We start from the raw sequence: 25,953 nt of genomic DNA on the forward strand, positions 1-25,953 counted from the left end.
ATAAGCTATGGCTACAGGAATCGCCATCCATGAATGTGCCACTCTGCGGAACACACTATTATTCTATGCTTGCATTTGCTTCAGCAGGACCGAACCCGCCTCCTCTCCTTCATGGCCAACCAGAGGACAGTTGCTGATGTAATGAGGCTTGTCAGTTTACTGGCAGCTCAAAGCATGCTGGGAAGACTTTCTCCACCTTTAGAGGGCTTTCTATGTTTCCAGCTCTCCACTTCAGCAATGGAGGCCTCACCTGGCTTACTCATGTGTCTGTGCTGGGCTTGCTGACCCAAACAGAGGTTCTGATCATCTGTTGCTACTAAGGTAGAATATCTTTAACCATCCAATCCACTTATAGATGGTCATGTTAAAGGCCCTGTCTTCATAGGGATTAAGATGCAAACTACATCAGAAAGTCAATGCAGTGAGGAGGGGGTTCGTAAGCCATTCCCATCATGCCATTTTGCTGCTAAACACACAAAACAACAGCTGCTTTTTGCCTTGCATGGGAAAAGATACATGCACCTGTATCTTAAGAATTCCTTTCCCCTGTGCATGTTGTCTGCTATTAGTTGCAGCCTCTGTGACATTAACTAATGTCAAATTGTGGGGCAGGGGGGTGGAATCAGGAGCAACTACACACAAATGAGTACCATATATAGTTTGGCTCCCATCACCTTGAGGTTTCCACCCTTTCTATGGTGGAATATTATTATAACACAATATTATTAATATTATTTATTTATTTCTTGTTTACACAGTCAGACAGGTGTTATTGACTGGTTTGTTTTATCCAGACATCGAGTCCTTCCCAAGGACCTGGGATGGCTGAATTTTATCATCAATACTGTTGGTTATTATAGATATCGTCGCAAGATATAGGCTGTTCCCAGTAAAGCTGCTTTTTGTAATTGGCTGATGGTGATTTCTGTGGCCCCTATGGTGTGGAGGTGCTCTTCAAGGTCTTTTGGGACTGCACCCAGGGCGCCAATGACCACTGGGATTATTTTGGTCTTTTTCTGCCACAGCCTTTCAATTTCAATTTGTAGATCTTTGTATTTGGTGATTTTTTCTATTTCTTTTTCTTCTATTCTGCTATCCCCTGGTATTGCTATGTCGATTATTTTGACTTGTTTTTCTTTCTTCTCAACTACAGTTATATCTGGTGTATTGTGTGGCAGATGTTTGTCTGTTTGTAGTTGGAAGTCCCATAATATTTTTACATCTTCATTTTCTTCCAACTTTTTCAATTTTATGGTCCCACCAATGTTTGGCTACAGGTAGCTTGTATTTTTTGTAGATGTTCCAGTGTATCATACCTGCTACTTTGTCATGCCTTTGTTTGTAGTCAGTCTGTGCAATCTTTTTACAACAGCTGATTAGGTGGTCCACTGTTTCATCTGCTTCTTTACAAAGGCAGCACTTGCTGTTTGTTGTGGATTTTTCGACTTTTGCTCTTATTGCATTTGTTCTTAGTGCCTGTTCTTGCGCAGCCAGTATTAAACCCTCTGTTTCTTTCTTCAAGCAACCATTCTTAAGCCATTGCCAGGTCTTGGTGATGTCTGATTTTCCACTTATATTGTGCAAATATTGACCATGCAGGGGCTTATTTTTCCATTTTTCTGCTCAGTTCTTGACTTGTTCTTTCTTGTAGGCCTGCTTTGTTTCATTGGTGTTGAATAGTTTTGCGTTATTGACCATTTTAAGTGCATCTTCTTCACTGTCCTTGATATATTCTTCAAGGCCTCTTTTCTCCCCCTCTACTGTTTGATGGACTTGGAGCATTCCTGTTCCACCTGAGCTGCGAGGGAGGTATAGCCTATCGACATCACTGAGGGGGTGCAGAGCATGATTGATGGTCATTATTTTCCTGGTCTTACGATCTAGCGTCTCTAGCTCTGCCTGGGTCCAGACTATTATTCCTGCAGTGTATCTGATAACAGGTATAGCCCAGGTGTTTATGGCTTGTATGGTGTTCCCACCATTGAGTTTGGACTTGAGGATTTTTCTAACTCTCCTGATGTATTCACTTCCAATTTTTCTTTTAACTTCAGTGTGTGCGATCTTATCAGCCTGGAGAATGCCCAAGTATTTGTAAGATTCTTTCTCTTCCAGGTTCTTGATCTTGCTTCCATTGGGCAGTTCTATTCTTTCTGTTTTTCTTATTTTCCCTCTGTTCATTATTAATGCAGCACACTTGTCTAGTTCAAACTCCATTGCTATATTGCTACTGAATATATGGACAGTGTTTAGCAGTGATTCGATATCTGACTGGGACTTTCCATACAACTTCAAATTGTCCATGTACAGCAGATGGTTGATTTGACTTGATGTTTTAGATGTTTGGTATCCGAGGCCTGTTTCGTTTAGTATTTGTGAAAGTGGGGTCATGGCGATTACAAACAACAGAGGGGATAGTGAGTCCCCTTGGAAAATACCTCTTCTAATGCTAACCTGTCCAAGTGTCTCGCCATTGATTGTTAACTGTGTACTCCACATGCTCATTGTTTTTTTTTAATAAATATCTGAATGTTTTTGCTGACACCAGTTGTTTCTAAACATTTTAGTATCCATGTGTGAGGCAATGAATCAAAGGCTTTCTTGTAGTCAATCCATGCAACACTTAGATTGGTTTTTCTTCTCTTGCAATTTTCTAAAATCATTTTGTCAATCAGCAGCTGGTCTTTTGTGCCTCTGGTGTTTGGGCAATTTCCTTTCTGTTCAACTGGAAGCTGTTTGTTAGTTAATAAGTGTTGCATGACTTCATCTATTATTCCAGTTAATAATTTGAACATGGTTGGCAGGCAGGTGATTGGTCTATAATTACTTGGAACTGCACCTTTTGCTGGGTCTTTCATGATGAGATGAGTTTTCCCAGTTGTTAGCCATTGTTCAATATCACCGCCTTGCAAAATGTGATTGAACTCTTTTCATAGTTGTTTATGAAGGCTTGTTAGGTGTTTAATTCAAAAGCCATGCAGTTCATCGTCGCCTGGCGCTGTCCAATTTTTAATTTTCTTTGCTCTTTCACTTATTAATTCTGGTGTTATTATTAGATCTTGCATTTGTTGTTTACATTTTTGACCTCTTTCATCCAGCCTGCTTTTTTATTATAATCTATTGGATTGTCCCATAATTTCCCCCAGAATTGCACTGTTTCTTCTTTATTTGGTGTTTCTACGTTTCTTGCAGTTTCTCCTTCTATACTTTGGTAGAAACGTCTCTGATTCGACTGGAATTGGAGATTCTGCCTGTGTTGTGTAGTTCTGGCTTCATATCTGCTAATCTTCTTTGACACTGCTGTTATTTGCTGTTTTATTATTTCCAGGACTTCTCTAATTTTCCTTGAATTTAGGTGGTATTTTTGGATCAGATACTGTTTGGTGTTTTCATTCTTCAGCTTCTTGTCTTTCATATCTTTCAATCTACTAGCATCTGATCTAAGCCTGAAGATTTTATTTTCTAATCTAATCTTCCATTTAGGTGATGTACTGCTTTCTTTTTTTAGAGGTCCACTGATCTTATATCCGAGCTCTTGTGTTGTTATTGTTGCTGCACTGTACATTAGTTGGTTTGTTTCTTGCAAATTATTGGTTGTTATTTCTGCAAGTGCAGCATTGACATCTTTTAATGCCTGAGCAAGTTGTTTTTTGGCAACTGTTTTTAGAGCTGGAAGTCGAACCCTGGTGGTTGTTTGGTTCATGTGCTCAGTTATTTTTTGCTTTAGTTCTTGTTGCTTTTCTGTTAAATGGCATTTGGGTTTTTGAGGTGAAGGCAAAGGGGCGGTTGCCTGGTATTGATTTTGAAACAGTTCAGCAACAGTGGCATCCTCTATTATTATTACTACTACTACTACTACTACTACTACATTTATATTCTGCTCTTCCTCAAGGAGCCCAGAGTGGTGTACTACATACTTGAGTTTCTCTTTCACAACAACCCTGTGAAGTAGGTTAGGCTGAGAGAGAAGTGACTGGCCCAGAGTCACCCAGCTAGTATCATGGCTGAATGGGGATTTGAACTCGGGTCTCCCCGGTCCTAGTCCAGCACTCTAACCACTACAACACGCTGGCTATGAGGATTTGCAAAAGGGATGGTGCAGCTCCATTATGATATAGAAGGAACCCCAAATTATTGTGGAAGAAAGAATGTGACTGTTGACCATGTAAAGAGGGAGAACTTTGCTTGCATTTTCTGTATCATATTTGAAATTACATTGTATTGCTTTCTTAGAAGACTGAAAGTAGCTGATCTTAATTCAACCCGTACTATGAGAAGTTGGGAGGGGCAGGCACTTTGGTAAGAATGTATCTGATGTATGGGGAAAAAATTGGAGGGGATTTAATTCCTAGAAAAGTTTAAGAATACCGCACCTAGATTTGCTAAAAGGCACCGGTGTGGCTGCAATTTTTTGCAGATGAAGGTGACATGATACAATGTTGCCAAAAAGAAGGAAGGGGAAAAAAGAGGGAGAGGGACATGAATGTCTAAAGGGGAATGCCTCTCCCTCTCTTATCATTTCTATAGCTCATTATGAAATCTTAGAACAAACTCTCTAGCTTAAAGGAATTTAGATTTCCTGAGGGGCTAGCTGAGGGATGAAACAGTCCGTCCCCGTCCCCCCCGCTGCCCATTCAGTTTATCTCTGGCAGAAGAGATAAGAGGGAGGGAGGAGGGGAGGGAGAACGTTGTTCCACAAACAAATACATGCTAAATTACAGGGTGATGAACCTACTGTTAAACCAGATCAGGCTGGTGGCAAACTAGTTTCTTCCCTAAATATACTGCTACAGGAATGTCTGCTCTGGAGCACTAAAGTTGGCATTCATTCCGTGATTAGAGTACTCTCTGGAAACATTTATTAGGACTGTACACAGAGGTATCTTAGCAATACGTATTCAGCTTGTTGGGGACTAGGTCATTTTTTGACCTATGGGCAATTCTGTGCCCATAGCTTTCCTTTTGTGATGATGGCAAAGCGACTCTCTTGATCTCACCCAGGTCCAAGGGGGGCCCATGGAGGGCAATTTGTTTTCTTCATTAAATATATAATGCTGATGCAAGACAGTGGACAAAAATTCAAACTGGTTCACCATTTCTCATCCAAAATCCAAACTGTCCTGGTTTTGAGTCTTATCCAATACTGCAGGCTAAGCTTACTGATCATTCATCATGGCTTGTTTCATGACTATTCATCAAGAGTAGAACAGCACCTGGAGCTAAATTAAATTTGGGGGTGGGGGGGGGGGAATACCCTTAAGTCAATTCTCCTGGCCAAGGTATGTTTAGCACAATAAAAAAGGCCAAATTAATCTTCTCCTAATTAATTGTTTTTCAACATTCCTAATTATGTTTGATTTTAAAAGAAAGCAAGGTGTAAATGTTTTCAATTCAGCAAATTAAATGCAGCATCACTAATACTGTAAGCATTATAGGCTTAAAATGCATCAGCCCATGTAGAGGGAATTTTTAATTCCTTTAAATCAATGTCAAACATCAAAAGCAAAATGTGAAAATATTTGAACTTCAAAAAGTCAAATGTTTATTCTGAAATTGTCAAGTTTGAAATTTCAGAATTAAAAAATGGCTTTGAAACTTTTGTCAGATTTAAAAATTGTGATATTTTGGCTTCTATGGTAAGTAATTCTGGCAGGTCATAAGTAATCATCATCATATTATTACATTTTTATCTCACCCTTTTTACAAGGAATTCAGTGGTCTACATTTATCATTACAATAACTTTGTGATGTAGACTGAAAGAAGTGGAAAGTTCCCTGGTTGAAAAGTCAACTGATGATCTTCAGAGCTGGGTAAGGAGCTGAACCCATCTCTTCATGGTTCACTCTAACCCAGGGCTGCTCAACTTGGGCCCTCCTGCAGATGTTGGTCTACCACTCCCATAATCCCTGGCTATTGGCCACTATGGCAGGGGATTATTGGAGTTGTAATCCAGAAACAACTGGGGGTTGCTAAATTGAGCAGGCCTGGTCTAACCACTACACCATGCTGACTCTAGTACTAGAAGTGCCTTTCTATCTTCCTCTTCTGCATCTACCAGCTGGGGTGGCTCTCATTCAACTTAGTTCCTGTCAACCTAAACGTATTTGCTATTATGTTGCTCAAATAAATGGAAAGAACCTCATTAAGCACTGCATAAAACAGGTGCCCTATGGGATAAACTCATTAAGATATTATACGTCCCACACAATTACATTTCCGCCTTCTGATCTGTGTTCACCTGTGGCATATTGGCACTGGGCTTACAGACCTTCCCTCACCCTCAGAGGAGGTGATTCTCCAAACACGATGAGCGATCCAAACAGTGTTGAATGTTGATCCAAATTACTAACAGCTAATCCTGTAACATACACTTCACTTCTATTTTCCCAAACTTCGAAGCAGCTTATTTCTTTTACAAATGCAGAACTCTATATACTCTTGTTTTGTGATTGTCTGGAGTAGGACTTTTTCTTAGTCCTACTTCAGACAATTGCAAAAACAGAATATATACACCCAGAAGAAAGTAGTAGTACCATTGGAAAAAATACAGCAGGGCCTATTAGAATAGAGGGGATGAACATCTGCTTCTGGAAGGGCCGTCTGTGAAAATGGTTATTCCTCTCCAGCCTTCGTCCAGAACTCTGGTAAATTATTCTGTGAGTGTTAATGATTTTTAAAAAACAGTAACATGGCTATGAGATTACATACCGTCTGCAGTTGAAGAGAATGTTTCAAGGACTGTTATTGCTTCTCGTTCCAAGCTTTCCCCTCTGCTGCTTAAGTTTTTTTTGTTTTTGTTTTACAAGTCTCTGTATAACTACACAGAATGTTCTCATGTGCTGTTGTGAAGTCAGACTCCTCCCCTATCCATTCCCCTGATGCCAACTCATGTCCTCAGAAGACTGCTGATCTGTAGAAGAACATCTTTCTAAAGGTGTTCTGACAGCGCTGATACTTCGGGGGAAGCAGCTCAGTGATAGAGCATCCGCTTTGCATGAAGAAAGTACCAAGTGCAATTCCTAGCATATTCAGGTAGGACTAGGAAATATCCATTTGAAACCCTGAGCTGCTGCCAGTCAGTGAAGATAACACTGAGCTAGAAGGACCAATGGGTGGGTTTGCATGATCTACCACAGGTTCCCAGGGAGTGTGTGCACCCAGCAGACATATTATCTGAACCAATCCATATTCGGTTCCCAAGACTTCCATCTAACATTTGGCCAACATTCTCTGCTCATTTGATATCTCTGATATTTGGCAGAGAATGTTGGGCAAATGCTGGGCACAGGAGCTTAGCCTGATTTCCGTCTGGGGTAAAAAAATTCCACTTTTTGCATTGGGTTTTTGGGCAAATTCAAAATATCGGATATGCCTCATAATTTGCAGTATTTCACCCCTCTTAATTCCATAGTAAAGCCTGCTGTCTGGGAAAGGCCCTGGAGATGCCCAGGACAGAACCTGGAACTTTCTGCTTGCAGAGAGGAGAACTGGTCTTGTGGTAGCAAGTATGACTTGTCCCCTTAGCTAAGCAGGATCCATCCTGGTTGCATATGAATGGGAGACTAGAAGTGTGAGCCCTGTAAAATATTCCCCTCGGGGGATGGAGACACTCTGGAAAGAGCAGAAGGTTTCAAGTTCCCTCCCCGGCTTCTTCAAGATAGGGCTGAGAGAGATTTCTGCCTGCAACCTTGGAGAAGCCGCTGCCAGTCTGTGAAGACAATACTGAGCTAGATAGGCCAATGGTCTGACTCAGTAGATGGCAGCTTCCTATGTTCCTATGTTCCAAAGCATTGAGTTAGAGCCTCATTCCCAATACACAAATGGGCAACCAGTGAGCACAACTACATTAATCCTACCAGCATCAACACTGGCAGCTGATTGCCCATCCTACTCCTGTCTTCTTACCTGATAACATGTTATCTGTTTTTAGTGAAGGAAACTTCAAAGTCATTTCATGTTTGTGCCTGTGAATCATCAGATGATCCTCTGTTGGAAAACGCTGTCAGGCAAACACAACAGAAAAGAAAGATTCAGTTCTGAAATACATTTCTGGCAAAGGACATGACTTTTTTTTTAAAAAAAGGAAATTGTTCCAGCCATTAAGATGACATGGAAACAATGCAGGGAGGGGTGGAAACTAATGATTTGAGCAAGTATAAGCAAAAGGAATCTTCATTCATTATTTAAGGGAACATATTTTCTATAATGATGGTAATAAAGGCACATGAAAGAGCATCTCCTTCCCAGTTTTCCCCCCCACAGTCTGTATTGCTCTCCTCTATATTTTTCTGAACATACATATTCAGAAATCCATTCATACTCATTTCTGAAGATACATATCATAAACAGTCACATATCATAACCTGCACATATAACAAACTAGTGATCGTTATTGTTACTATTTTGTAAGATGTTTCTATTCATCACATTTGATCCTGCTCTTTCTCCAAGGTACTCAGCAAATTGAAATGGTTCTCCCCAAATGTTTTATCCTCACAACAACCCTGTGAAGTAGGCTAGCTGGAAGTTACTCAATAGGCTGGTTCTTATGATTAGAGCCAGGTGTGCTCCCAATCAGCGGTAGCGATGTGCAAGAACTGGTTCAGCACCTCCTTTGGGAAGCACCAAACCAGCCCAGGTGCCCACAGCCGAACAGGTTCGGTGGGGTGGGGAGCGGTTCCCTTAAAAAGCTGGTAAAGTGCTGTCCCACCACTCTTCCGGGCACGGCGCTTGCTCTACCAAAGGCCACATACAGCTGTGGTACTATTCCCTGATTTTGTTCCCACGGCCTGCATGGCGGCCATGTGTACGCTGACACCGGGCACAGGCTTGAGGGAACAGTGCTATAGCCACATGTTGCCTTTGGTAGAGCGAGCACCATGCCCAGGAAAATGGTGGAGTGTCAGTGGAGGAGGTAAAGACGTGCTTTTTAAGATAATCATTCGCTGCCCGTGCTTTCATGAGCTGTTCATGCACATCCCTAATCAGTGGTCATGTAGAGTCAAATAACAAGGAAGGAGGAGGGGAGAGTAATTGTATCAGAGGTGAAAGCTGGGTAGGACAGGTGCAGCCTACCCAGATTCTTTCCCCAGCATTCTATGGAGGGTGGGGAAAATGCTGTCCTATCCAGCTCCTAGTTCCGACATGATCACTCTTCCCTCCTCCTACCTTGTTGTTTGGGTGTATACAACTGCCGATTGGGAATACACCTGGCTCTCCTACCTTTGCTGGACACTCCTCCTACCCTGATTAGGATTGTGTGAACAAGTCTAGTGAATTCCACGGCTCACTGAGGATTTAAATCTAGGTCTCCCCAGCCTTCTTCAACACTTTTAAGCACTATACCATGCTGTCTCTAAAGGCTTTCTGGGCTTGGTTAAGGGTATTCATTGACATTATTATTGCTTGTAAAGTGCAGCAGACATACATACATCTTTATTACAGTCCAAGCCAAGTATAAGATGGAACAATAGAGCATGATTCAAGAATAAATTATGAAACAGTAAAAACATATTACTTTAAAATTACTACTCTAATATTATGAAGCTATATTATAAGGCTATAAAGCTGCTAACCTTAGAAAAGGCAGTAGCTATAAGATTATTAAGCAGCTGGATTAAAAAGTAAAAATATAAAAATTTCTGAGCAATTTGATAATGTGATAATACTATGAAACCTTCAGTGACTATCACAATGTAAAAAGAAATGCCTGTACATACATTTAAATGCATACACTCAATTTAGTCTATTGTTCGGATCAGGGGGGTGTTCTGTGGGTGGGGGATCCAGTGGTTTCCCCATTGTCATGGACGGACCACTACCTGGTTAAGGTTGGTTTCACAGCCACGATTCACCCCTGCAGGGGTGGTGGACCTATTAAGATGGTCCATCCCAAAAGGCTGGACTCAGTAGGATTCCAAAAAGCCTTGGAGGGTTTTGATGTTGGTGCGGTCAGTGATTCTGTCGATGCCCTGGTGGGAACTTGGAACAGGGAACTCAACAGGGCAGTAGACATTATTGCTCCTAAGCTCCCTTCAACCTGCTTCTAAAATGGCTTTGGTATACTGAGGAGTTGTGAAGGCTGAAGCAGCTGGGTAGGCTACTGGAATGCAAGTGGAGGAGAACTCAGCTCAAATCTGACAGGATGCAGCATAGGACCCATTTGAAGGCTTATGCGGTAGCGGTGCGTGCAGCAAAAAAAAAAAATTTTGGTCTGTGCTCATTGCATCCACAGGTTCGCATTCAGCAGAGCTATTCCTGGTTGTGAGAAGTTTAATTTCTGCTCCTTCAGCCTTAAATCAGTCTCTGGAAACATTCTGCTGTGATGCTTTTAATGGGTTCTTTGCAGACAAAATCTCCTGTATTCAGGCCGACTTGGACTCCACTACTTCTGCAGGGTCTATAAAGGAGGTGTCCAGAAATCCCTCTTGCAATATTAGGTTGGATCAGTTTCAGTCTGTGACTCCTGAGGATGTGGACAAGCTACTTGGGGTGGTGCAACCTACCACTTGTTCTCTGGATCCTTGCCTGACTTGGCTGCTTCTGTATAGCAGGGAGATTGTTGGAGGTGGCCTGGTAAATATCATAAATGCATCACTGAGGGAGGAGAGAGTGCCGCCTTGTCTGGAGGCAGTTTTTGGAGGAAATTGATTATCTAGACCAGGCCTGCTCAACTTAGGCCCCCCAGGTGTTTTTGAACTACAACTCCCATAATCCTCAGTCACAGTGACCAATACCTAGGGATTATGGGAATTGTAGGCCAACATCTGCAGGAGGGCCGAAGTTGAGCAGCCCTGATCTAGACCCATTTCAAACTGGCTTTAGAGCTGGCTATGAGGTTGAGACAGCCTTGGTTGTCTGATGGATCAGTCTGATAGATGACCTTTACTAGGGCATCGATAGAGGGCATGTGACTCTGCTGGTTCTTTTGGATCTCTCAGCGGCTTTCGATGCCATCAACCACTGTATCCTTCTGGATTGCCTGGGGGAGTTGGGGATAGGAGGCACTGCTTTGCAGTGTTTCCACTCCTACCTCCTGAGTAGATTCCAGATGGTGGAGCTTGGTGACAGTTGCTCCTCAAAACAGGAGCCATTATATGGAGTCTCTCAGGGCTCCATTCTGTCACCAAGGAGATTTGGTGCTGGGTGTTATCATTATGCTGATGACACCCAACGCTAATTCTCCTTTTCATCATCATCATCAGAAAATGGCATTCATTCCCTAAATGTCTGCCTACAGGCAGCAATGGGCTGGTTGAGGGATAACAAATTGAAACTGAATCCAAGCAAGACGGAGGTGCTCATTGTAGGGGCTCAGAATCTGAGGGATGAGTTAGATCTTCCTGTGCTGAGTGGGGTTGCACTCTCTCAGAAGGAGCAGGTACGCAGCTTGGGAGCACTCCTGGACCCAGGACTAACCCTGGTATCTCAGGGAGAGTCTATGGCCAGGAGTGCTTTCTATCAGCTTTGGCTGATTTGACAGCTGCAGCCATTCCTTGAAGAGGATGACCTCAAAACAGTGGTGCGCCAGCTGGTAACCTCCAGGCTTGACTACTGCAATGCGCTCTACATGGGGCTGCCTTTGAATGTAGTTCGGAAACCTCCGTTAATTAAAAATGCAGCAGTCTAACTGGTTCGGGGGAAACTCAGCGAGACCATATTATGCCCGTTTTGAAACATCTTCACTGGCTGCCAATATGTTTCTGGGCAAAATACAAAATGCTGGTTATTACCTTTAAAGCCCTGGACAGCTTAGGTCTGAGTTATCTTAGAGAGTGCCTTCTTCGGTACGATCCACACCATATATTAAGGTCATCTGAGGAGGTCTGTCTTGAGTTGCCACCAACACATCTGGTGGCGACTCAGAGGCGGGCATTCTCTCTAGCTGCTCCTGGGCTGTGGAATGCACTCCCAGCAGTAATCCATAATCTGAGTTCATTATTGGCCTTCATGAGAGCCCTTAAGACCTACCTGTTTGGCCTGGCTTTCCAGGGTTTTTAAACTGTTTTTAAACCATTAAGGTTTGGCATGGTTTTCCAGGGTGTTAAAAACTGTTTTAATTGTTTTAATCATAGTTTTATGGTTTTTTAAAATAGTTTTTTATTTTAACAGTTAATTGATTTTAGTGTTTTTAATGTTGCACTTGCCGTTTTTTGAAGTGCAGTATAGAAATCAATCAATCATTCAATCAATCAAATAAATAATGGGCCACTGTATAGAAATATACATTATGGCTGCCATTAGGATCCTAGCTGCGGAGAAAAAATATATTGCTAGTCTAAGTAATGAGATCCATCCTGAAAAGAAAAGCCTTCTCACATATGTATATTTCTGGAAAAAGCAAAATGCTTTTAAAAATATACATCTTGTGGTTTTAGTTTGGTGTTGAATGTAAGAATTTGAGTCAAAAACCTCACATTGTGACTCAATGACACTTAGCTAAACAGGGCCATATTTGTGCAAAACGTTATGAAACATCCAAGGCTATATTTTTATTTGTGGGGGGGGAAATATAGCCTTGGATCATGGAAAAACTCTTCTCTTTACAGGAATGCTACATCTGTCTTAGCGGAAGAGTGTTGCCTTAGAAAAATGACTTCAAATCCAAGGGAGTTTTCCATTGTGCAGGTTCCTGCACAAGTTTTTTTCAAAACCTTTTATGGCTTGCTGCAATTTATGTGCTCCAGCCTGAGTATTCATTATTTCTCATGTTTCTCACCCAGTAATGCAGCCTCTAATGCACTGTAGCTCAGTAGGGATATGCACAGAATTGGGTGCATGCATCATGGCGTGTGTGCGCCCGTGCTGGCTGCGACTTCTGGTCATATCCGGAAGATGAGAGCAATGGGGCGGCAGGGAGGTACGCTGCCACCCTGATGGGCTTTTTTAAAAAACTGGTGTCAGATGGGGGAAAGTGGTGGGAGGGGTAAGTGCACCCTCCCGCCGACCGCTGCTGCCTTTGAACTGCCCCACCTAGGTTCCGTGCACATCCTATGGCGCAGCACCACAAGAAGCCTTCCACCAGTTTGCACAAGAAGTTCCCAGAACAGCATGAACAATGCAATCCTTTGCATGTTACTCAGAAGAAAGTCCCACTGTGTTCAACAGGGACTTACTCTGACCAAAGTCTGACCAAAGTGTGTCATTTTCACTGCAGCCAAAGTCATCTTCACTGTTTGTTCCTGTAAACAAGATTAAATCCAGATTAAATTACTCTTGAGTAGTCCTATTGAAATCAAGTAGTTCTCTACAGTAACTCCTGAGTTGTAGTATTGAGTAACAGTCTGGATGTCAGCCACTGTTCTTTGGATTCAAGCCATAATTCTCAGATACAATATACCAGAATAAAATTATGTATCATTATCAGGTTCATGTTATTATACCTGGAGGTATTTTGCAGGCTAGAGTTAGACTTGGTTCATATTCCTGCCAACTCAACTCACCTGTGAGCAGCCTGGGGCACTGCAGACAAAAGGCCTCTCCTGCTCCAAATTCATCTTTGATTCCTCATCAATCTATATGTCAAAAGAAGACGGGGAAAGGGAATATAGTCACCCATAACTTCAGCAAACATAGGAATGATAGGTTCTCTGAAAAACAAACAAACAGAAAACTCTGCACTCTCCCAATGGCTAAAATCAACCTTCCTAGAGTGTATTATTTATGCACTCAGAAAAAAGATATCATTGGGCTACCATAAATAAAAATCCTTGTGGCCAGTATGCAACAAAATACAGTGTTAGTATTAGACAATACCACCAATGTTCAGAAATATCATTAATGACATTCTTTTACCTTTGATTCTTCTTGTAATTTGCATTTTACACATAATCCCTTTAGATAGATAGATAGATAGATAGATAGATAGATAGATAGATAGATAGATAGATAGGAAAAGTCCTGTCTTGACCAATAGATATTAAAAGCATCAAGAAAATAAGCCTAAGTATACTGTTTAAAAAATGCATAGCATTTTGTGGAGAAGATGAAGTCCCCTCTTAAGCTTCATGAGACCCCTTCTACATTACCAAGCAAGTATACCCTATCCACATGTTATCCATTTCATAATAGTCCTGCAAGGCTTGGTCCCAAACCAGCAGCGTGATATCCTGTCCCCACATATTGAAGAGAAGAAAATGGATGTCTTGCAGGTAACCAGGTGTTGTGGCCTCTCTGTGTTTATTTAAAATGTGGGGAAAAGATGAACTAGAACCTTAGCACATGAGAAGAGGGGAGTTCAAATTTTAATTTTAATTTTAAATTAAAGGTTCACAAAATGAAAGGGAAATTTGGTTTTCTTTAAAGAAGCCCATTTCCCCCATATGCTGGGGAATGGATGAGTAATAGTGTATATTTGTTGCAAAACAATTATGGTGCAGGAGCAGGCCAAGAGACCTAAAATGCAGGATAGCATTGGTATACGCTTTCCCACCCATTGGCAACCAGTAGCAGCAACACATTTGATCAAACGAAGAAGAGAAAACTACAGGGTTCTGCAATTAAAAGACAACAGACTTGTTCACATGACTGCCAGAAAGGAGAGCCAGCGTGGTGTAGTAGCTAAAGTGCTGGTCTAGGACTGGGGAGACCCGAGTTCAAATCCCCATTCAGCCATGAAAACTAGCTGGGTGACTCTGGGCCAGTCACTTCTCTCTCAGCTTAAACTACTTCACAGAGTTGTTGTGAGGAGAAACCTAAGTATGTAGTACACCACTCTGGACTCCTTGGAGGAAGAGAGGGAAATAAAATAAATAAAATAAATACAAGGGCCCAGAATTGGTAGAAGAGCCAGGCACGTGCCCAATTTTGGGCCATGTGCTTGCAAACATTAAGGTGGAGAGAATGCAAGGCAGCATCTGAGTAGGACAGCTTTTCCTCCAACCTGGGATGGAATGTGGCTGGGATGGAATCTGGGATGGGGCACATACATTCTACCCAGCTGCTACCTTGCACACAATCATTTCCCTTGCCTCCTACCTTAATGGTTGCAAGTCCATGACCAAAATCAGAAGGGCACCCAGATGTCCTACCCAGGTTAGTTGCTTCTCCTACCCTGCCAGTGGTTGTATGAACAAGCCTCATATCTTAACTTGCAACCAATGAAGGCTTTGGGCAAGAAGCAGTTTGGGCTACAGCACTCTAACAAATAAAATGTGCTGTATTTTTTTTAGTATAGTGTGGCAATACAGTTGTTTTATTATACTGAAGACTCATATGTACCCTGAGTCAGTCTGAGTCACAAATCTATACAAAGAACTGGAGGAGATGCAAGCAGGAATTAGAGTCAATTGAACTCTTGCTGCTCTCGTTTCTGAGTTAACAGGAGGAAAAACTGTTGCCACCATGTTGCCAGGTGTCTACAGCCAGGGAGGACGGTTTCCCTTTGAAATAGGCTGAACTCTATAAATCAGTTCTAACACAGATATCTATCAGCACATAAGGGTAACTTCTTAATCAGCAGATGAGCGGATTTCAGGAAATGTCTTCTTTCATTCCATAAAGGTTAAAAACAAAAATCCTATTAGTGAAAGGCTGAGATAAACTTACATTTTACATTTATCAGGAGATGATACCACACTGTCTTGCTTACATGCTTCAGCTCTGGACCAAGTGGCAAATGTCAAGTGCAGAGTCTTTTATCACAGGTCTTTATCGCTCAACTGAATTGACCTAAGAAAGTGAAAACTGATGATGAGAACACTTCTTTTTCTACAAACAACCATCTTGGATTAGAAAATTAATAACTTATTTTAAATACATTCCTGATCAGTTGCCAATAAGAAAAATATATTAATATTGGAGGTAATATCAGAGCCAACTCATACGTTATATAAAACTGGGTGGGGGGAATGAAGCATGGGTGAGTCAGTTCTGCTATCCCCACTGCCAGAATAAAATGCAAAGTAAGACTTGGCCATGGGTGGAGCTATAGGGCAAATGGGTTCCAAGAACCCAAGCCACCCTGCATCTGGGAGATGCTAAGCATCAAGTAGCTGCCAAGCTCCCCCACTCAGACTGGCCTGGGCTCCTATTGCCGCTGCAACACTGATGCCAGGCACCTCCTACAGCCATTGGCCCATCCTCCTGAAAGAAGGGCATTCACACTCCCTCAGTGCGCCAGTGGAAGGAGGTCAGGCCTGGGAGCTGGGTGACAGGAGGTGTAGGCAGCTGGTGGTGGTGGCAACAGCAGCAACAATGATGGCAGGGGCAACAGCTGGGAGCACAACCAGCTGGAGGGGGGAGCTGAGCATGGAGGGGTGGGGTGTGCACACACGTTGCCATGGGGGAGGTACCGCAGCAAGTAAGGAGACCACCCATGCTCACTAGGTGAACACAGGCCCATTCTCCCTTCGCTTCACCTCTGGATTTGGCAATATCACTCAATATCCACAAGGCACAGATGCCCCAATAGCAGGGATGACCAACCTGAAGCTCTCCAGTGGTTGAACTATAACTCCTATCATCCCTGGTTGCATTAAATTGTAGCCAGGGATTATGGGAACTGTAGTCCAACAATACCTGAAAAGCCTCAGGTTGGTTACCCTTGTCCTCTAGAACAGGGTTTCTCAACGTGTGGGTCCCCAGATGTTATTGGACTTCAGCTCCCATAATCCCCAGCCCCAGTGGCCTTTGGTTGGGAATTATGGGAGTTGAAGTCCAATTACATCTAGGGACCCACACATTGAGAAACCCTGCTCTAGAATACATATCTCCTAGGAGGTAGGATCTAAGATCTTCATTTCACAACCCATCCATATTATGCTCCCCCATCTATCTATATAATTAATTCCTGTAATTCCTGTAGAGGGGATGTGTGGGGATGTGACAAGCTCCGCCCCTGCTGCAGCTGCGACCAGTGGTGGGCCCAGAGGGGTTGATACATGCAAGGGCGGAAGGGAGCAGCACACACCAGGAGGCGGTTGGGGCGGTGGGCGCCAGGAGGCAGTTTGGTGGTGGGTGACGCCTCGCCACCCTGAGCAGGAGGGTGAGAGGACGATGGGCGGCGGGAGGAGAATGGGTGGCGGGTGAAGCTCTACCACTCTGAGGAGGAGGATGGTGAGGTGGAGGGAGGCTGTGGCACTGCCCTGAGGAGGAGGACGGCAAGAGGGCTATGGGAGGCGGGAGAAGGACAGGTGGTGGGCAAAGCTCCAGAACCCCAAGGAGGACAGCGAGGCGGAGGGAGGCAGCAGGACGGCCTGGCTCTGTCCCCCCAGGGTGAGATGGAGGCGGTAGCATGGGTGGGGGAACGGCTGAGCCCAACTAGAGGTGCAGATGCTCTGCACCCAGGCCCACTAGTTTCTTTATAATGTTTAAACTAGTTTCAAGATACGGAATGTTTGAACTGGGGAACTATGAATATATTTATTGGGTAGGGTTGGATGAGACGCCCGCTGGCACAAGTGATAAGAGCAAGGTTGCGTTAAGAGCACTCCCACTGGGACATCATTGGAGGATGTCCCCAACACACACTCAGTGCATCCCTTTATTTATTTATTGAATTTATATATCGCCTAATATTGAAATCTGTAGATGGTGTATCACATGAGGCGTCTGTTCATCTGAATTGCCCCTCTGCATATATTCCCAATACCAGGTATGTTTAAACAGTCCCTTCACACAATAAAAAAGCATGCCGAGAATATGTCAGGATGTCCTCAGCCTATGTCATGGTGGGCATGCCATGCTCTTGCCACAACTTCATCCTTATCATGAATACTAGTGGCCTCCACACATTACATTTCTTCACATTACATACCTAGGCACAGTCAGGACTGATCTGACAAACCTAACACTCATTGAGAGAGCTGTGAACTGGAAACTCCCTCCTGTCTTCTCCTTTGCATATGAGAGGAGAGTGAGAGCCTCTGTTTTCCCTTTAAGAACAAACCTTAACTCCACATTATATACACATACATAATTCTGTCTTAACTAGTTATAACAAACCAGGATGTCAAACCATGGTCTGATCCTGTGTTTATAACCTGGTTTGTCTAACTCAATTACAGGTCTCTGCATTTCTACCTAAGAGTAGGTTACCTCTGGGCACGCTCCTGTTGTTTGCAGTCTTCAGTTTTTCTCCTCCTATGACCCAATCGTCCCCTAGTCACTCCCTGCTCTATTCCACTGCTCCCTGGATGGTCCCCACCAGTGTTCTCCTCTGTTGGTGGGTAACTGTCCCTGTACAGCCATTGACCTGCCAAGCCCTGGTGAAGCTTTTCTCTCTCCATCCAAGTCCCACATGCAGCTAAAGGGGCAGTTGCACTCCAAGCTGTATCCAGATGTGAATCAGCTGATGCAGGTGATTGGAAAAATGGCACTGAATGCAGCAGACATCTGGGAAACCCTCATCTGTGGCACCAATCCAGGTTTGTTAAATAAGCCTCCATCAAAATGGTTCCCACCAAATGTCATCAGAACCAAATGAGCATCCTAATGCAGATGGAATGGAATATAATACATTCATCTGTAATGTGGTACTTCCAACTGGGTACACATTTTGATATGTATTTTTTATACAAAGGTATGTCAGCCCAGTTGTCTTGGGACAGGAGTTCCCTCAACCTCTCTGTTCCAGCATCAGCAACAGTTTAGGGGAACAGAGGCTGTGAAAAATTACAGAAGAATGGGGAGTAGAGATTTAAGTCTGTTTCTGTCCCTACTAGAGCTGTGTATCTGAGAAAATTCTCCAAATTTTCCTGAAAATTCTTTAGAGATAACTTCAGTGCTCTTTGCAGGAACTGCTAAAATTCAGATAGAGAGAATTTCAGTTTCTCCTTAAACCCCGAAATTCAATAAGGATTTCCACTTTGAAGAAATTTCTCTACTTGAAACTCCATTTTTCAGTGATAACTCAGACATCTCTGACTAGAGGTGTACACCCCCCAAAGCCCGCCTGTACAGCATGGTGCAGTTCTGAAACTGGCTGGGCCTCAGTGCAGGCCAGATCAGTTTTGGAACTGTGCCATGTAGGCAGGCTACTGGGGAGAGCATTGGACTAATAAGCACTTTCCATCTACTTTTATAGGTGCCTTCTTGCTGCCCCCACCCGCTGGCCACCCTTTAGAAACCTTATGAAAGCCAGGATTCCCCTTTGCTTGTAAGAGGATTCCCCTTTGCCTAATACTGCCAAGAGAGAGAAAATATACACATATATAACACACACAGAGGTATGGAGTTCTGTTTGCAGCTAAAATAATTCTCTCCCCCCACCCCCCCGATCTATATCAATATCAAAAACAGCTAATTCACACAGCCATGTTTTTAGAGGGGCAGGAGTTCATCCAGCCTTTTCCACAACTGAATATACATCAGCTTCACAAATTACCTGTGTACCTGGAACAGTCTGATGATATCTCCCCAGGGGCGTAGCTAAGGGAGAAGGGGCCCATGTTCATCCCTCTCTCTGGCAGCCCCCCCCGCCCGAAGTGAGGGAGATAATGAAGAAAAGCTGGAGGGCCCTCATGAGCTGGGGGCCTGTGTTCTTTGAACCCTTTTGTTCAATTATAGCTACACCCCTGTATCTCTCCATTTGTAAGAGCAGTTAACTAATACATCATAGGAACCAGCTTAGGAACCTGCCATATACTGAGTCAGACCATTGGTCTATCCAGCTCAGCATTGTCTTCACAGACTGGCAATGGCCTCTCCAAGGTAGAGGTACACCGCAGAAGTACCCCCTTCTCTCTCCACCTCGTGTCTCAGTGCATATCCCTGCACAGGCCTCCAGCCCTGTCAGACAACTCTGCTCTTTCTCCCTCGCTGCTCCTTAGGCCTGGAGCTCCTGCCCAGAATACCGACAGAATTTGAAGACCTATTCAGACATAATGTTCAACACTTGCACAATGAGTGTAAAGTGTACACAGGTACAGATCTGTACACAGGGACAGTTATTCTCACATTATGTTGAACACAAATACAATAGTACGCTTCCTATCTGTATCATGAATTTGAGGGGCCTACATCCAAGTTCACTTTAAAAATTCACAGAGGTATAGTTATTCTTATAAAAAATGTCTGTAGGGCTTCAGTATCAAGGAGATTTGAAAGCAGCAAAATAAAAATAAAACAGAATTGAGTAAATTAATTCTCATATGTCAACCTGTGGATGGAGAGGTAGTCAGGTGATGGGGACTGTAATAGCCACATCTCCACATCTACCTACCATCTGATTACCATTTGACATATGTGCTATGGGGTTAGCAAATGCACATTGCAAAATGTGGACCTGATGTTACCAACTACAGCCAACAGCATCCACATGGAAGTCACCAGAAGAAAGAAACTTAAAGGTCTCTTCAGCAGTATACATGCTTAATTTAAGCCAAGCAATAGAAGGTAGTACGAAGATAAAGTTTGATTTTGTCCGTCTGATTTTGAAAGATCTATTTATGCAAGAGCACATAGAAAGATATTTGAAAACAAAACAAATTAAACCAAAAATGCACCCCACTAGAATAACCAACCTTTAACTAATTTCAAATCTAGATTTCCCACTTCCCCCTCACTTGCATTACACCATTGCTGAAAAGGAATGGTGTGAAATAACTGAGAAAGCCTGTTCTCAGGTCAGTCTTTGCATAAAAAACAAATAACTAAATAAAATATCTGCAAAATGTGTATGACTTGACTGGAAAGAATATCATGCCGGCTTGTTTCCTGTTCCAATGTTATTCTTGAAGTGGGCTGCAGTCAGAATCTGATTTTCATCGAGCTATTATTATTTGCAGCTGTGCGACCTCCTTAACCCTGTTTCAAAAGTGACATTTCAGCCTTCAGCTTCAAACTGACTGAATGTTGCAGAGTTTTCAACCTTGTGATTAACCCTAAAAGAGGACAGACTAATTGTCGTGCGTGCGTCTTGTCTAGGTCAGAGGCTCAGTCTTGGAAAATACTGCATTCACTATGGGCATATTCATTTTCCTTGGAGAAATACACATAGTTTCAGTGGAATGTCAAATCCACAGGAAGGATCCAGGAGTACAAATGGACAGGCATCCAATTTGCCATGTGCTGTTCTATGTGATGATGGTTTCCTATGTGCTGGCCCTAGAAATCCACATGCCAAGACCCATCACGCCTGACTGAGGACTGCTTCACATATTATAGGGTAGACAAGTTTCTGATTGTCCACAAGATGCTCCATAGAAAATCCTAAAAAATGGGGGGGGGGTATGTCATTCACTCCATGCTGATCACGTGTTTCCATTCACACAGCACCTCCTTGCTGTATATTTATTTAGCACAAAACTTATGTCTCTGGGTGGTTTATAAGTAAAATACAAATTAAAACAAAATTAAAATTTTAAAACATTAAATAATTTAAAATTTAGCACAACTGTAAATCTAATTAAAAGCCTGGGTTGTCAGAGATGGGAAGGCTCTTATTTCATGGGAAGGCTCCTGGTGGTTTACACGACCAGCAAAAATCGGGCTAGGCTCTCTAGCCCGATTTTTGCTGGTCGTGAGAATAGCCTCATAGTATATTCACATGTAATTGATTGTGCTGTCTCGTTGAAGAATCATATTGCTTTACAGTCACTGTGCTTGGCTACCATGTTTGGGCCTTGGTCTTCATTGCTACCCTCTGCAGACTTGCCCAGATTGATATGCAGTATTAACCAGTGAATATGAACTAGGGCAGTTCACACAATCGAAATTAGAGTAGGAGAAGTCTCCTACCCTAATTCAGGAGCATGTGTGCTCCCATTCGCCAATCATCTGTCAGTTAAAACCAAGGTCAGAGTGCTTGCTTGTATGTTATGCAACGGTTGGATCGAAGGGCGTGTGAATTGTCCTGTGTTCTGAGGAGGGCCCATAATCGAGGGACAGAGCACAAGATTTGCTGGTCTCTGGGTCATCTCGTAAAGACCACATTACTCCTCTGCTGATGGAGCTTCACTGGCTGCCAATAGGTTTCCAGGCAAAATACAAAGTCCTAATTGTAACTTATAAAGCCCTAAACGGCTTAGGCCCTGGGTATTTAAGAGAGCATCATCTTCACTATGACCCACACTGCCCACTGAAGTCATCTGAGGAGGTCCGTCTCCAGTTATTGCCAACTCGTTTGGTGGCTACACAGAGACGGGCCTTCTCGGTCGCTGCCCCGAGATTGTGGAATGAGCTCCCTGCTGAGATATGATCCTCCATCTCTGGCAATTTTTTAAACACATCTGAAAACCCATCTTTTCACCCAAGCTTTCCCAGCTTTTTAAAATTGTCTGTTTTTAATTTTATGGCTGTTTTTAAATTGTTGAATTGTTTTAACTGTTATGTTTTTAAAAATTTTTTTATGTTAACCGCCCAGAGACAAAAGTTTGGACAGTATAGAAGTTTAATAAATAAATATAAATAAATATAGAATGTCCCAGGTCCAGCTCCTAGATAAGGTTGTATTAGTAGGTGTGTAGTGGTCCAGCATAATAAATTTGCATAGTAGTCCACTATCTTTAGTGTTCAGCTGGTTAACTTCCAGAATACTGTAGCAAGCATATATATATATATTCGCCACCTTAAAAGTCTCCTTCATGCATCTGATGAAGCAGACCTTTGCCACAGTAAACCAGTTAGTGCCACTGTGACCCATTTGATTTTGATTTTTCCTGTTAATCTATGAGCATGCTACTTTCCAGAATTACTCATGGAGCATCATCTTCCAAAATATGGTGCATGAAGAGTTAATGACTAATGTTGTTACCGGTTTCTCCCCGTCTGGAGTAAACCCTCACACCAATTTTCAGGATCACTGCAAAGAAATGGACTATGGTGTTTTTCCTTCTGTCCAGCTGAAGTGCTTGTTTTAAAAACAACCAGCATCAAGCTTTCCACATGCACACAGACAGGATTCATTATTGCACTTGTGCCTGTTTGTGCTTCTATGGTGAAGGGTCTGTCACCCATATTTTCCTGGATTAAAATTTTTCCAAATGGATCTTAACGCCAGGAAGAATTCCACAACTGGGGTTCTCTAAACAAGCCTTAGCATGATTGATGTCTGGAACATAAATTCTCAATGGCGCTTTAATGGACTTGTGTGTAATTATGTGTAAATACTCTCTGTATATGGAAATACAATCAAATTGGAATGCATTTATTTATTAATAGGAAAAGATCTCTATAAATCTTCCTTAGCTCAGAAGCTTGTTCTCAGGCAGGTGCACAATTTAAAAATAAAGAAAACAGGAGAACTAGTGTGTGTCAAATGATAATGAGCAGTCCTTCTACAAAGTGGTTGTGCAAACTGGTCTGAAGCAGAAGTGCCATTATAATTGAGTGGATGGATTCAAAGAACTCAGGATCCTCAGTAGGGATGAGCACAAACCGGTTCGGCACTCCTTTTTCTGGAGCATCAAACCGGTTTGGAAGTCCAGTGTTTGAGCTGGTTTGGAGGAGGGGGGCTTTTAAGGGGCAGGAGGATGCCCTTACCTGCCTCGCCGCTTTCCCCCTGCCAGTGCTCTCCCCAAAACCATTGCCATGAGGCTGTAGTGTATGCACACGCACTGGCCACTTCCAGTATGACACTGACCGGTGCTGCAGGGAGATATGCTGCAGCCCCGTAGCAACGATTTGGGGGGGAGCGCCGGGTGGGGAAGCGGTGGGGCAGGTAAGGGCACCCTCCCTGCCCCTTAAAAAGTCCTCTCCACCTCCTGGGAGTGCGCAAATCCATTCATGCGCATCCCAACCCCCAGGGGCCCATAACTCCCCCCCTTTTTTCCCATTATCTCCCTCACTCTGAGCAGCTGCTAGGGAGAGGGGTGAACATGGGCCCCCTTTCCCCTAGCTACGCCCCTGGCCTGAAGTCTGTCTCTCAGATTAAGTGCACATCTGCATCACAAATCCTCTGTACCAAATGGCTCATGCATATTTTTAATTTTTTCTAAAAAATCACATAGCACGTATTAACCACACTGGCTAACATCCTGACTAAATTTACTAAAGGAAGTCCTATTCAAATTTAGTACTCCAAGTTTCGTAACTCCTGAGTAGCACAAATTCAGGATGTCAGCGACTGTAATTAACAATGTGATATGCAGCCCTACTTCATTTATAAAAGATAAGAGCATAAGAAGAAACTAGTTCATGTCCTAAAAATTCAACAAAAGTCAATACAGAGAAGGTAAATGTTTAAAGAATATGAATACAAGAGCAAATTCTTAAAAGATTCCATTGGTAAACACAGATGAACAGAAAACAATATATTCTTACTACCAATATTTATATACCGCTCTTCAACAAAATTCTCAAAGCGGTTTACACAGAAAAATAAATAATACATGAAGTGGGCTGTACATAGCAGGAATTTCCAGAATAGACTTAGAAACAAACAATTATGATAGTATCTCTTTAAAGATATTAACCACCCCTTGCGGGTCTGGTCAAGTGGAGACAATTGCGCATGCCATACTTTATTGTAACTTTTATAGGGACACCCGCTTAAGATTAGTGTCCCCTTTGTTGCAACGTTTTCTTGGGCACTTGGATGACTTCTATTTGAAGTACTTATTGTCCAGTTCTGATGACAACCTAATCATCAAAATGGCAAGGTATTGTCATATCATTTGCACCATCCGCTCAGGTTTTCAATAATGTTCTGTTCTTTCCTTTCCTTCCCCTGTGATTCCTGTTTCATGATTGCAATGGAGGCTGCTCTGCTTAATAAGGTTTTCAGTCAGACCTATTTGGAGTTCACCACAACTGCCTTAATTTTAACTTGTCACTATTGTGTTACAATCTGTCCATTTTATTATGCTGAGTTTCTTTTTTTGTATGTAAGTATGTAAGTATGTATGTTTTAACTATGCACTGGTCTATGACCGCAATAAAGGACTGATATTAACCATGTGGAGAAATTAATATGTGGGGGCAGGTTCAGGGGCAGGCTCCAGTCCCAACCTATGTGTGTTTGTTTCTCCATGTGAGATGAATGCATTTACTGACGGAGGCTTGTTTCATGCAGTGAACAAACATGTGTATGTTGGGGGCAGAGCTTGCCACCACAATGCCACTCACACACACTCATTTCTTCATCTGAAAATGTCGCAAAGATCCAGAACTGCTGGTGATGGTAGCAAAGAAAATCAACTCATAGCCAGGCTCCACATAAGTTTTATTTGCATACTGAGAATCTGGTTGTCATCTTTGGGGACAAGGCAGGAGGAGGAGTGGGATAGAAATGTAAAAATAACTACATAAAGCATATTCCTTATCCATCAGCACCTCTACATGGTGCATGTTGACTATCCCTTTGTGGGTCTTCAGAACAAAGTGGCTGACATCCTGACTAAATTTACTCAAGGAAGTCCCACAGAAATTAAAATTAACTTCAATGGGACTTCCTTGAGTAAATTTAGTCAGGATGTTTGTTATTATTTGTTTGTTATTTCTCTGTGTAAACCACCCTGAGCCATTTTTGGAAGGGTGGTATAGAAATCGAATGAATGAATGAAAAACAACATGAATTGCCACATTAATGAGGAGCACAACTAGATGTGGACTGAAATGTCTATGGGAAGTTGGCAAGCCAGAAAAGACATGGTGAAAGAAGCAGCACCTAAAGCAGAGGGTGTTGATGATGAGTTCTTAGCAACATCCGGTAAATAGGCAACATTTTGTGAGGCCTTGCAGCATTTATCATTAGGGTGCTGTCAAAGGCTGATCTCTCATTTGAATTCATGGGTTCATAGCATGTGGAGCTGCGGCCCCCCAAGCAACAACCTCTGTTGCAATACACCAAGCAACCTTTCCCTTTGTTATTTGTGTACAGTCCACTAAGAGCTTTCCCTCCAAAAATAATATTGACAGAGGGATTTTTTTTTATTAAACTGTACTGTAATTCCAGTATGCTAATTGCTTTTATTTACAGTACACAAGGAGATAAAAGAATGTGCCTACCTTGAGCGCAAACAAATAGTTGGATTTCTGAAGAGAAGAAGAGGGAAACATGAAAGGCATCCTGGGGA

At 42.7% G+C, this 25,953-nt stretch overlaps 1 protein-coding gene across 7 annotated transcripts in view; it reads right to left on the minus strand.

The window, feature by feature from the left end:
* The window catches only part of CREB5 (cAMP responsive element binding protein 5), a 358,942-nt gene that overhangs the window by 278,450 nt on the left and 54,539 nt on the right, over positions 1-25,953 (minus strand). For 4 of the 7 annotated variants that reach the window (XM_053262689.1, XM_053262694.1, XM_053262695.1 and 1 more), the window contains exons 2-6: positions 25,886-25,946; positions 15,545-15,667; positions 13,441-13,512; positions 13,114-13,179; positions 7,904-7,997 (exon numbers count right to left, since the gene is read on the minus strand). In XM_053262689.1, coding sequence (XP_053118664.1) covers positions 7,904-7,997; positions 13,114-13,179; positions 13,441-13,494 — 214 coding nt within the window. In that variant the 5' untranslated portion in view covers positions 13,495-13,512; positions 15,545-15,667; positions 25,886-25,946. Of the gene's footprint in view, positions 1-7,903; positions 8,001-13,113; positions 13,180-13,440; positions 13,513-15,544; positions 15,668-25,885; positions 25,947-25,953 lie in introns of those variants that run through there. The other 3 variants (XM_053262690.1, XM_053262691.1, XM_053262697.1) reach the window with 3 other exon arrangements.

Source organism: Hemicordylus capensis, chromosome 6 (assembly GCF_027244095.1).
Source record: "Hemicordylus capensis ecotype Gifberg chromosome 6, rHemCap1.1.pri, whole genome shotgun sequence".
Classification (NCBI taxonomy): Eukaryota; Metazoa; Chordata; class Lepidosauria; order Squamata; family Cordylidae; genus Hemicordylus; species Hemicordylus capensis.